Source organism: Cicer arietinum, chromosome 2, assembly GCF_000331145.2.
Source record: "Cicer arietinum cultivar CDC Frontier isolate Library 1 chromosome 2, Cicar.CDCFrontier_v2.0, whole genome shotgun sequence".
Classification (NCBI taxonomy): Eukaryota; Viridiplantae; Streptophyta; class Magnoliopsida; order Fabales; family Fabaceae; genus Cicer; species Cicer arietinum.
The window spans coordinates 43,555,731-43,566,958 of record NC_021161.2 but is presented as its reverse complement, the minus strand read 5'-3'; the positions used below and the strand labels follow the sequence as shown (position 1 = coordinate 43,566,958).

The following is an 11,228-nucleotide window of genomic DNA, read 5'->3' as shown; positions in this document are numbered from 1 at the left end:
AATAAAGTAAATTATTATCTATTTATAAAAATATTAATTAACTAATAATATTTTTTGGTATATATAGTAAATACCATTATACATTTATGTACAATTACAAAGTTTTAAGTTTGAACTTTTAATATTTGTCAATATATATATATATATATATATATATATATATATATATCATTTACTATTTAAATATTTATGTAAATACCATTGTTTTATATATTATGTGGTACTAAATATAATTGGATGTGTGCAACTTATAAAAAAAATTATAGCCAATTAAATATACTAATTTAATTGTTAAAATTAAGATTTTGAAATGGTTATTTTTTTTATTAATTTATGTAATTTTTATGTGAATTGTGTTTTTTATTTTATTTTTTTAACAATTAAATAATATTAAATTATTTTTATTTTAGTACAAATTTGACTTAATTTTTTTAAAAAATAAATAAATAATATATCGATAAAAAGAATTAAATGTATATTTTTCAAGACACTTCCAAATTCCAATCTAATATTTCTAGCATTTGGAAATAATTAATCAGTCGTTGTAATACAGTAGCGAAATATCAATATATTTTATTTTTTTTTTGCAAAATATAAAAAATTCAATGTAAGAAAAATTGGTGACATTTTTATCGAGTGTGTGTGAGTGAGATAGAAAGCGGAAGGGGAAAGTTGTTGTTTGAGAAAGATTTAGATTTGAAGTATCAGAAAATAATGATTTCAATGTAACATTTCCAGCTCCGATTCATTCATCACCTAATAACACTCACGATCTCGGTAACCTTATTCTTCTTCATTTTCTACTACTTTCATTTCCACTTTTTTTTTTTTTGTATTTATAAAAATAAAGATTAAATTTTCAATTTTTATTTTCGTTTTATTCGTGTTAGTATTGGAATCAAAGGTTTAATAAACTGTTGAAGATTTATTTGTATTGAATTTTGAGTTCAATTTCAATTGGGTTTATGTCATAATTGATCATTAGATTCGTTGTTACTGTGCAATTAAATTGATTCAACCAAAAGTGGTTTATTTGATTCTAGATCTAGTGTTTTTTCTAGGTGATTTAGGGTTGAACTTAATTGGATATTTCTCTATTTGAGGTTGAATTTTGGCGGAAGAATCAGTGAGTCAGAGTAGCTTGTTCAAGGTAAATTTTGGGCAAGTGGGATGATACTTTGGCAATTGGGAAGAGGATATAGTGTTGTTGGTTTGATTTTCACTGTCTATGTGTGTTTTCAAGGCTATCGATGATGATAAAGTTGAATTCATTTGTGCAGATTAAAATTTTGAACACCCTTGTCTTCATCTTTACATATTCTTGTATGTATGTTTGAAGTTTTTTATATGGTTTGCTGATGTATTATTCACCATATGTTTGCTTCTATGTTGACGAATTTCTCTGGAGTTTTAGTTGACCCTCAAGCTGTGTTTTGTATTTTAAACTTTGTTGACATTGAAAATTTTGTGTTGCTTATGCTTCACCTTGGCATGTGGATATCCATATCATTTTGTGTTTATTTATTTCTGTTTCAGTATTGCTTTTCTTTGGCCTGTGTTTCATTTTGGGAAATTCTTTTGGTAAATGTCGAGCAGGTTTGCTTGGCAAAATGGGACACGTGAAGTTGCAAATGCAAACTGATATCAATACAGCAGAAGAGGAAGCTGGGAAGTCTGGTGCTGGATATTCTAACAGAACTACGGTGGCATGCATGATCAATGCAGAAATTGGTGCCGTTTTGGCAGTCATGCGAAGAAATGTTAGATGGGGTGTTCATTATATGTCAGATGATGATCAGTTGGAGCACTCCCTTGTTCAGTCTTTAAAGGCATTAAGGAGGCAAATTTTTTCATGGCAGAGTCAGTGGCATGTCATAAACCCTGTCTTGTATCTCCAGCCTTTTCTTGATGTTATTCAATCGGATGAAACTGGTGCACCGATTACTGGTGTTGCTCTGTCGTCTGTGTACAAGATCTTAACTCTTGATGTAATTGATCAAAACACTGTCAATGTTGGGGATGCCATGCACTTGGTGGTTGATGCTGTCACAAGTTGCAGATTTGAGGTGACTGATCCAGGATCAGAAGAAGTTGTATTAATGAAGATATTACACGTTCTTTTAGCATGTGTGAAAAGTAAAGCATCTGTGATGCTTAGTAATCAACATATTTGCACCATAGTAAACACATGTTTCCGTATAGTTCATCAAGCAGGAACCAAAAGTGAGTTGTTGCAGAGGATAGCACGCTACACAATGCATGAACTTGTTAGGTCTATTTTCTCTCACCTTCAAGATATTGATGATGTCACAGAGCATGCATTGGTAAATGGGAGCACTGCTTTAAAACAAGAGGTATAAAAATTGTGTTGCCTTTGTCCTGTTGCTTGCAATCATCTTTTATTTTTATGTGATTATTCCATCTTTTGCTACTTGTTAGCATGGAACATAGTTATAGGGAGAAATAGGGACCTTAGGGTCGGGGTACAATTCAAATTATGCTTAATTTTTTTGTTTCACTAATGTTTTTCACTTGCTTATTTTCAGCTCACAAATCTGAAATAATTGACACTTACATTTCTTTCAATTTTCCAATTTCCATTAATTTATTATTCCCTTACAAATTGTATGCTGATATTTTTGAAGTTTACTTACAATGTTTGATTAGTTCATTAAAACCTAGCTTCTAAGTCTTTAATCTGACCTAAACTGAACTAAGACCTTCCTTACTGATTTCCCTTCAAATTTAGGAATGGGACTACTTATTGACTTATTGTTTTAGATCAAGACCTATAAATCTTTTAGGTAGATCTTCTAGGATAAACTAGAAAACAAGGTCATTGCGTGGGGGTAATATTAATAAGCGGAAGTATAAGTGGTATCTTATCTAAGATAGTTTTGGATGTGCTTACTGAACACATCCCAAGAGGTGGTGTCATGATCCCTTCTTTCTGCAGATAATATAGTTTTAGTTGGAGAATAAAGAGAAACGGTAAATGAGAAGTTATAGATATGGGGACAAGCCTTGGAAAACACGGTTTCTGGTAAATCAGAGTATATTAAGTGCAAGTTTAGCAACAGATTCACATCTAGCTTAGAGGAAAAAATTGGGGAGCACATAATACTATCAATTCTCATGTTTAAGTACTTTGGGTCCATCATGCACAATGGTGGATAGATAGAGGGAGATGTCAAACCATAGGATCTAAGCAGGATGGCTAAAATAAAAGAATGCTTTAGGTGTGATTTGTGATCGAACAAGTATCACTCAAGCTTAGAGAGAAATTTTATCACACAACCGTAACACCTGCATTGTTATATGAAACTAGATGATGGGCGATAAGGAGTCACAGGAAAGTAATTTCAGTGACACAGATAGAATGGTATATGGATTAGTGGTGCACTAGACAAAATAGAATCAGAAATGCAATCATTAGAGAGAAAATTGTGGTATCTTCCATCGTAAGAGAGATGGCAGAGTCTTGTCTTGGATGATTTAGACATGTGTGGAGCTAGGTTATCAATAGCGTGCTATAACGGCTGAAGACTTTAGTAAAGCGGTTTGAGGTGTGCTATAGGGTAATATAAGGGTTTGAAAATATAAGGGTTTGAAAGAAAATACCATGTACAGCCTTTGTCGTTCTAATGCCTTGAAGCAGCCATGTGACTCTAGCCTCCTCTCTGGCAGCCCCAACTGCATCTGTGTTTTCCTACTTTTTTTTTTGTTATCAAAAACTGCTCTTCAAAGTTCAATTAACTGTTTTTCTGCTATTTAAGTAGAATATTCATTTGAGTTTTTAATGTTTAGTTACTTTAACATAGTAAACCTTAGATCAAATAAATTGTTTATTTCCTTGATTTCTAATGGATCACATAAATTGTTTGAAATAAAAAGATCAAATGATTTTCTATGATGACTTTATTGGTATTTACTTCGATGTTTTCCTTAAGACCTACGACTTTTTATTATTAGGTTTAAGTATATGTTTGCTAATATACGATTTTTTGTTTTTAATCCCTGTAATATTTTGTTCTGTTTAGTCTCTTCAAATATACACTTTTTGTTTTTGGTCCTTGACATTTTGTTCTTAGCCCCTGCAAAATTTATTCATATTGGAGTTGGTCTCTATAATATGTAAAATATTTGAGTCCCTTCGGATAAGGATTTAAATGGTATTTATAGGAACCAAAAGCAAAAATTTATATACTTGCAGGGATGAAAAGCAAAATACCAAGGACCAAAAACAAAAAGTGTATTTCTAGGGATTAAAAACTTTTTTTTTTTACGGAGACTAAAAGCAAAAAATGATATATTTGCAAGAACTAAAAGCATATTTAAACCCTATTATTAATTTTGAATATTTCATAAAATTTGGATTTTTTTTTAATTCTTCATCATTTATATGTATATAGTAGTATTAATTATTTAATATGTCTTAAAAAAATCCATAATAACATTTGTCCCGCTATGCGCTATCTGAGATTGATAACTACAGTGTGTAGAACCCTGGTAGAAGGATCAGTAAAGAGGGTTGATTAGATGAAGTGTAATCCAAAAATTAGTGGGAAAAGGAGACCCAAAAAACTATAAATCAAACCATTAAAAGATATTTAAAAGTAAATGGTCCATTTTTGGACATTCTACAACATGATAGATATTTCGTCATTGTTTTTAATAAATATATAACAACCCTTACCGTGGAGCATTTTTAGTACTATAAAATCCCATTTAATGGCATTAATAATAAACTTAAATGAGGAAATTTCTACAACTTCCCGCAGTCCATATTGTCGGGCAAATTTTGAGTAAATTAACAAAGGGGCCATTGTGAAAGACTAAATTATGAGGAGGGGCCGAACTAATATTTTAATTTCTTCATCTTGCAAAAAAAGGAAAAACAATTTCCTTTGAAAAAAAGAAGAAAATGCCACACCTGCATGTAGTATGATATAGGACTTCAACTTTATCACAATAATTACCCTAAAACTACCTAAACCACTTAACAAATCCCTAAACATATTATGCTGGAAAACTTCATGAAAATGATAAGAGACCTATTATATAAATATAATTGACTTCGTGCTTTCCTGCATCACCTTCTTGTTGGCTGTTGCACCTCCATAAAAGGGAAAAAACATTAAAGAGAGTAACTGTTAGAAGTTTTTTATGCAGTTTTACTAGTTAGGGGTAGAGAGATTGTCTTAATGTACCCAAAATTGCAAATACTGATATTTTTACAGTCAGTGCTGCAAATTTTCAAACAAAATATTTTAATTGTCCTATGAAGCAAACTGATTTGATGGTGCAAAATTTGAGAGCAAGTACATGAACAAACTTGTGTATCTAATTGATATATTTTTTTTGTGGAACAGATTGATGGGCTAAAAAATGAGCATAGTTCTGCCAACAGACAATTGGAAAATGGTAGCTTGAATTCTGCCAGTGATAGTCAATCTGTATCCACAGGAATTGCTTCCAGCACTTTGAGTGACGTGGCAGCAATTATAGCGGATGTGAACACAGCTACGAGCATTGGCAAGGAGACTGATCTGAATGAACAGCTCATGAATGAACCATATGGGACTCCCTGCATGCAGGAAATATTTCACTTCTTGTGTTCACTGTTGAATGTTGTTGAGCATATGGGAACGAGTTCTCGATCAAACACAATAGCATTTGACGAAGACGTTCCTCTTTTTGCATTAACTTTGATAAATTCAGCCATAGAGTTGGGAGGGTCTTCCTTTCACCGACACCCTAAGTTGTTGAGCTTAATTCAGGATGAATTATTCTGCAATCTTATGCAATTTGGTTTGTCAATGAGTCCCCTTGTACTTTCAATGGTAAGTAGCATTGTTTTAAATTTGTATCACCATCTTCGTACAGAACTCAAATTACAGCTAGAAGCGTTTTTTTCTTGTGTAATTTTGAGGCTTGCGCAAAGCAAATATGGGGCTTCATATCAACAACAGGAAGTAGCCATGGAGGCCCTTGTTGACTTCTGCAGGCAAAAAGCTTTCACGGTGGAGACATATGCTAACTTTGACTGTGACATAACTTGCAGTAATATCTTTGAAGACATTGCTAATTTGTTATCCAAGAGTGCATTTCCTGTGAACAGTCCATTATCTTCCATGAACGTTCTTGCTTTGGATGGTCTTATTGCTGTCATACAAGGAATGGATGAAAGAATAGGAAATGGATCTTTGAGTTCAGAACATTCTCTTGTGAATCTTGAAGAGTATACTCCGTTCTGGCATGAAAAGTGTGAAAATTTCAGTGATCCAAATAATTGGGTTCCATTTGTTTGTCGAAGAAAGCGCTTCAAGAAAAAAATGATGATTGGAGCTGATCATTTTAATCGTGATACTAAGAAAGGCCTTCAGTTTCTCCAAGGAATACATCTTTTGCCTGACAAACTTGATCCTCAAAGTGTTGCATGCTTTTTCAGATACAGTACTGGGTTGGATAAGAATCTCATTGGTGATTACCTTGGAAACCATGACGAGTTCTGCGTTGAGGTTCTTCATGAATTTGCCAGAACATTTGATTTCAAAGACATGGCAATAGATACGGCCCTTCGTATATTTTTGGAGACTTTCAGATTGCCTGGAGAATCACAGAAGATCCAGAGGGTGCTTGAAGCTTTCTCAGAGAGATATTATGAGCAGTCACCGCATATCCTAGCTAACAAGGATGCCGCTCTCTTGTTATCATATTCGATTATAATGCTTAATACAGATCAGCACAATACACAGGTAAAAAAGAAGATGACAGAAGAAGATTTTATCCGAAATAATAGGCGAATAAATGGTGGCAATGATCTACCCCGAGAAGTCCTGTCTGAACTATACCATTCAATTTGTAAAAATGAGATCCAGACAACTCCTGAGCAAGGTTCTAGTTTTCCTGAAATGACCCCAAGTCGGTGGATTTATCTTACACACAAGTCAAAGAACACAGCCCCCTTCATTGTTTCTGATCGCAAAGCTCACCTTGATTATGATATGTTTTCTATTTTGTCTGGTCCAACAGTTGCTGCCATTTCTGTGGTATTTGATAATGCTGAAACTGAAGAGGTGTACCAAACATGTATGGATGGATTCTTGGCTGTTGCTAAGGTATCAGCTTATTATCATCTTGAGAGTATACTAGATGATTTGGTTGTGTCACTTTGTAAATTTGTCACTATTTTGGATTTGTCATCTGTTGAGGAGTCAATCTTAGCCTTCGGAGAGGACACAAAAGCTAGAATGGCAACTGAGACTGTTTTCACTATTGCAAATAGGTACAGTGATTACATCCGCACAGGGTGGAGGAACATTCTCGATTGTATCTTGAAATTCCACAAGTTAGGTCTTCTTCCTGCTCAAATGGCTAATGATGCGGCCGAAGAGTCAGAGTCATCCACAGAAACTGCGAATGGAAAGCGTTATGCTCATTCTTTATCTTCATCTCAGCTTTTATCTGTTAATACTCCAAAGAGATCATCGGGATTGATCAGCAGGTTTAGTCAACTCTTATATCTTGGCACTGAAGAGACAAGATCGGTACCAACTGAAGAGCAAGTTGCTGCTCAGCAGTGTTCCCTTCAAACGATTCAGAAGTGTCACATCGAGAGCATATTCTCCGAGAGTAAATTTTTGCAAGCTGAATCTCTATTGCATCTTGCTAAAGCACTCAAAAGTGCAGGAGTGAAACCTAAGAAAGGGAACAGCACGTATGACGTTGAAGATAATTCAGTTTTCTGCCTGGAGTTACTTGTAGCAATTACTCTGAATAACAGAGATAGAATTGAACTTCTTTGGCAGGATGTTTATGAGCATATTTCCAATATTGTGCAGGCAACTGTGATGCCTTGTACACTGGTAGAGAAGGCTGTTTTCGGACTCTTAAGGATTTGCCATCGCTTACTTCCCTACAAAGAGAACATGACCGATGAACTTTTGAGGTCCCTGCAACTTGTCCTGAAGCTCGACGCACGGGTTGCTGATACATACTATGATCAGATTACACAGGAAGTTAGTCACCTTGTGAAGGCAAATGCTTCTCATATTAGATCTCAGTTAGGATGGCGGACGATAACATCACTGCTTTCCATCACTGCTAGACACTTGGAAGCATCCGAGGCTGGATTTGATGCGTTGTTTTTCATTATGTCAGATGGAGCCCACATACTCCCAGCTAATTTTGTTCTCTGTGTAGATGCTGCGAAGCAATTTGCCGAGTCTCGTGTTGGAGAGGTCGAGCGGTCTGTAGTGGCACTTGATCTAATGGCAGGGTCTGTCAATTGTCTTGAGAAGTGGACTAATGATGCTAAGCAAGCAATGAAAGAAGAGGAAGTGGCAAAAATGTTGCAGGATATTGGGGACATGTGGTTGAGGCTTCTACAGGGAATAAAGAAACTATGTTTGGACCAGAGAGAAGAGGTTAGAAACCATGCGTTGTTATCTTTGCAGAATTGCTTAACAGGATCAGTTGGGATTCATCTCCCACATGGCTCGTGGTTACAATGTTTTGATCAAGTGATCTTCACTGTGCTTGATGACCTGCTTGAAATTTCCCAGACACGCTCTCAAAAAGACTACCGGAACATGGAAGGAACACTTATTCTTGCCTTGAAGCTCTTGTCCAAAGTTTTCCTCTTGTTACTCCAAGACCTATCACAATCTACGGGCTTCAGCAAATTATGGTTGGATGTGTTAACCCGTATTGAAATATTTATGAACGTGAAAGTTAGGGGAAGGAGAAGCGAGAAACTTCAAGAGCTTGTACCTGAGCTTCTCAAGAACACTTTGCTTGTTATGAAAGCAGGCCGTGTACTAGAGCGAAGCAGCAGTAGTGGCGATGAAAATAGTTTATGGGAAATGACATGGCTGCATATAAATAATATCGCCCCGTCGTTACAACCCGAGGTGTTCCCTGAGCAAGATTCGAAGCAATTGGAGCAGAAACAGATGGAAAAAGTTGGTGATAGAGGGCATGCTGAAAATGTTTCTGTGCCGTCAAATGAAATATCGGGCCAAGATGGTCCTGGTAATGGCATTGGTTAATCATAGGTGTAGTTCTTCTGTGGCTACCTGATTTGGTTTTTCTGTGTCCCTATGAACCCATGATCTCAGTCCTCCATTGGTTTTTTCATTTTGGAGGTTGTCTGGGTTCTTATAAACCGATTATGCAGAGTGTATACAGATGTCATTCACATCTACGATCGGAAGCTTGCTTGATGCTGGTAACATTTTTGGTGGAAGATGTGTTATAGCTTGAGAAACATTTAGTGTACTCTTTGTAGTATGGATGGTCCTTGTAGTCTAGATATTCACTCCCCTCTCCTCGAGTTGAGTCTGCGCCTGAGCCAGTTAACTGCAAATTTATTGGAGGTTGTCTTACTAGATTGTACAGAACTTGATATTGTTATCTCTTAGCTGCGAAATGTGAGGTAAGATAATGCAAACAACAAAAGTTTTGAAACTGTCATAAACATGTATTTTTGAAGGTCCATGGTTATGCATTCATTTGATTTATACCTCAGAAAAAGGTATGGTTGGGTTAGTCATGATTTATTAGCACATATTTAGTGTGTTTGGAAAGTCTCATTCTTGCTTCCCAAACTCCCAATGCACTATTGCCGCGATTTTGGTGAAGCTTAAAACTGTAGCTTCAGAAAACATGCGTTCCATTTAATATATTTAATATTTAACGTGAAAACAAACAGGCCATTAGATAAGTATATAAGTATATTGTTTTTTGAACTGCAAAAAGAGTCAATTATGTGCCACAAACATTAACTTAGTATAATTTTGCAAAACTGGTGGTTTGCCATGATTTTGAAAAACTCGTTATGAATATGTTTGTAAAATGGACTTTTGATCTCATAAGTAAGATTGAATTTGAATTATGCAAATAAAAAATAGTGGTCGAGAGTATTCCCCATAAAAAATAGTGGTCGAGAGTATTTCCCATAAAAAATAGTCAATCGGATTCTCTGGCAGAGATCAATTGGATTCTCTTGTAGAGATTAGTCATATTGACAAATGAAATGTAAAAAAAAAAACATCAATTACGTGGCCTTAATTATGTTGGTGCACAAGGTTTTGCTGTTTAAACTCAATATTAATTAATGTTAATTATATATAGATCACACTTGTCGTATGTAGATGGCTTCTGGTTCCAAATGTGCAGGCAAATGAGCATAAATACATAGGTTGCTCCAATATTGCATTATGTCAGCACAAAATTATAGTCATATCCTTTTCTCTCTTGGTAACTTGTACATGGCACTTTGTTCTTGCTATTTAAGTACAAAGATTGGTGAATAGTATAATTAAGTTAGTCACCAGCTGATTTAGTCAGACTAATATAATTTAATGATATTTTTTGACACAATGAAATGATATTATTAATTAAGCCCTTAATTTGTTTGCAATAATAATATTCCTTCCAAGACAAGTCCACACCAAACATAAAAAATAAAATGCTAACAAGAACATACTGCCAATTTGCTCAACGCGATTCGAAGATGATTTGTTTGATTATATAAAAAATAATAATTTATTTGAACAAACAAATTTATTTAATTCTGAAACCTATTTTGAGAACTCATACGTCCAAACAAACTTTTTGTTTCTTTTGCTGGATGGACTTGTTTTTCCTGCCTTCCTTTAAATTTTTATTATAGTCAATTTGAATAAAGTTTTCAAGAATGATCAACTTATAAAAAGAAATTTCGTAAAAACAAAAAAAAAAACTTATAAAAAGAAATATTAAAAAGAGTTTAACGATATGCATAGATAGTTACACATGAATTGAATCATATTCCACTTTACGAATATTCGTCGAGATGTTAACATAGTGACATGATGAGATAAAAGATTGGATGATGTATAAACTTTTTTGCACACTCAAAATGTGTATAGTCTTTCTTTTATAATATCTTTGTTTATATCATAGGAAACATATTATCCGCAACATTAGAGAGTACCACCAATCAACTTCAACAATTATTTGTGATAAAAATTGTGTATAGTTTACACACGAAAAAAATTCTAAATTATAATTAACCTTTAAGTCATAGTTAATCAGTGCGATTATGAGGTCTAGCTTAATTTAAACTCAAAATGAGGTAATATTTAAATTAAACTCTATTAAAAATTGTTTTCATAATTACGAGTTGTTTAACAAATAATTATTGTATTAGTTAATTTAATTAATTTTATGCATATCAAATT

At 34.2% G+C, this 11,228-nt stretch overlaps 1 protein-coding gene across 2 annotated transcripts; it reads left to right on the top strand.

Annotated features, from left to right (window-relative positions):
* Positions 1-595: 595 nt before the first annotated feature.
* On the top strand, positions 596-9,552 carry LOC101493378 (ARF guanine-nucleotide exchange factor GNOM-like). Of its 2 annotated transcripts, XM_073365040.1 has the most exons (4): positions 596-777; positions 1,062-1,150; positions 1,597-2,354; positions 5,373-9,552. In XM_073365040.1, the coding sequence occupies exons 3-4, from the start codon at positions 1,611-1,613 to the stop codon at positions 9,051-9,053; spliced, it is 4,425 nt and encodes a 1,474-aa protein (XP_073221141.1). In that variant the 5' UTR covers positions 596-777; positions 1,062-1,150; positions 1,597-1,610; the 3' UTR covers positions 9,054-9,552. The 2 variants fall into 2 exon arrangements, with proteins under 2 accessions (XP_073221141.1, XP_004490870.1); XM_004490813.4 differs by lacking the exon at positions 1,062-1,150.
* The last annotated feature ends 1,676 nt before the right edge of the window (positions 9,553-11,228 follow it).

Bases quoted from the DNA above. Each gene is read 5' to 3' on its own strand.
- LOC101493378 (XM_004490813.4), top strand. From the start codon at position 1,611: ATGGGACACGTGAAGTTGCAAATGCAAACTGATATCAATACAGCAGAA. The intron at 2,355-5,372 runs GTATAAAAATTG...TTTGTGGAACAG, and splicing joins GCACTGCTTTAAAACAAGAG to ATTGATGGGCTAAAAAATGA.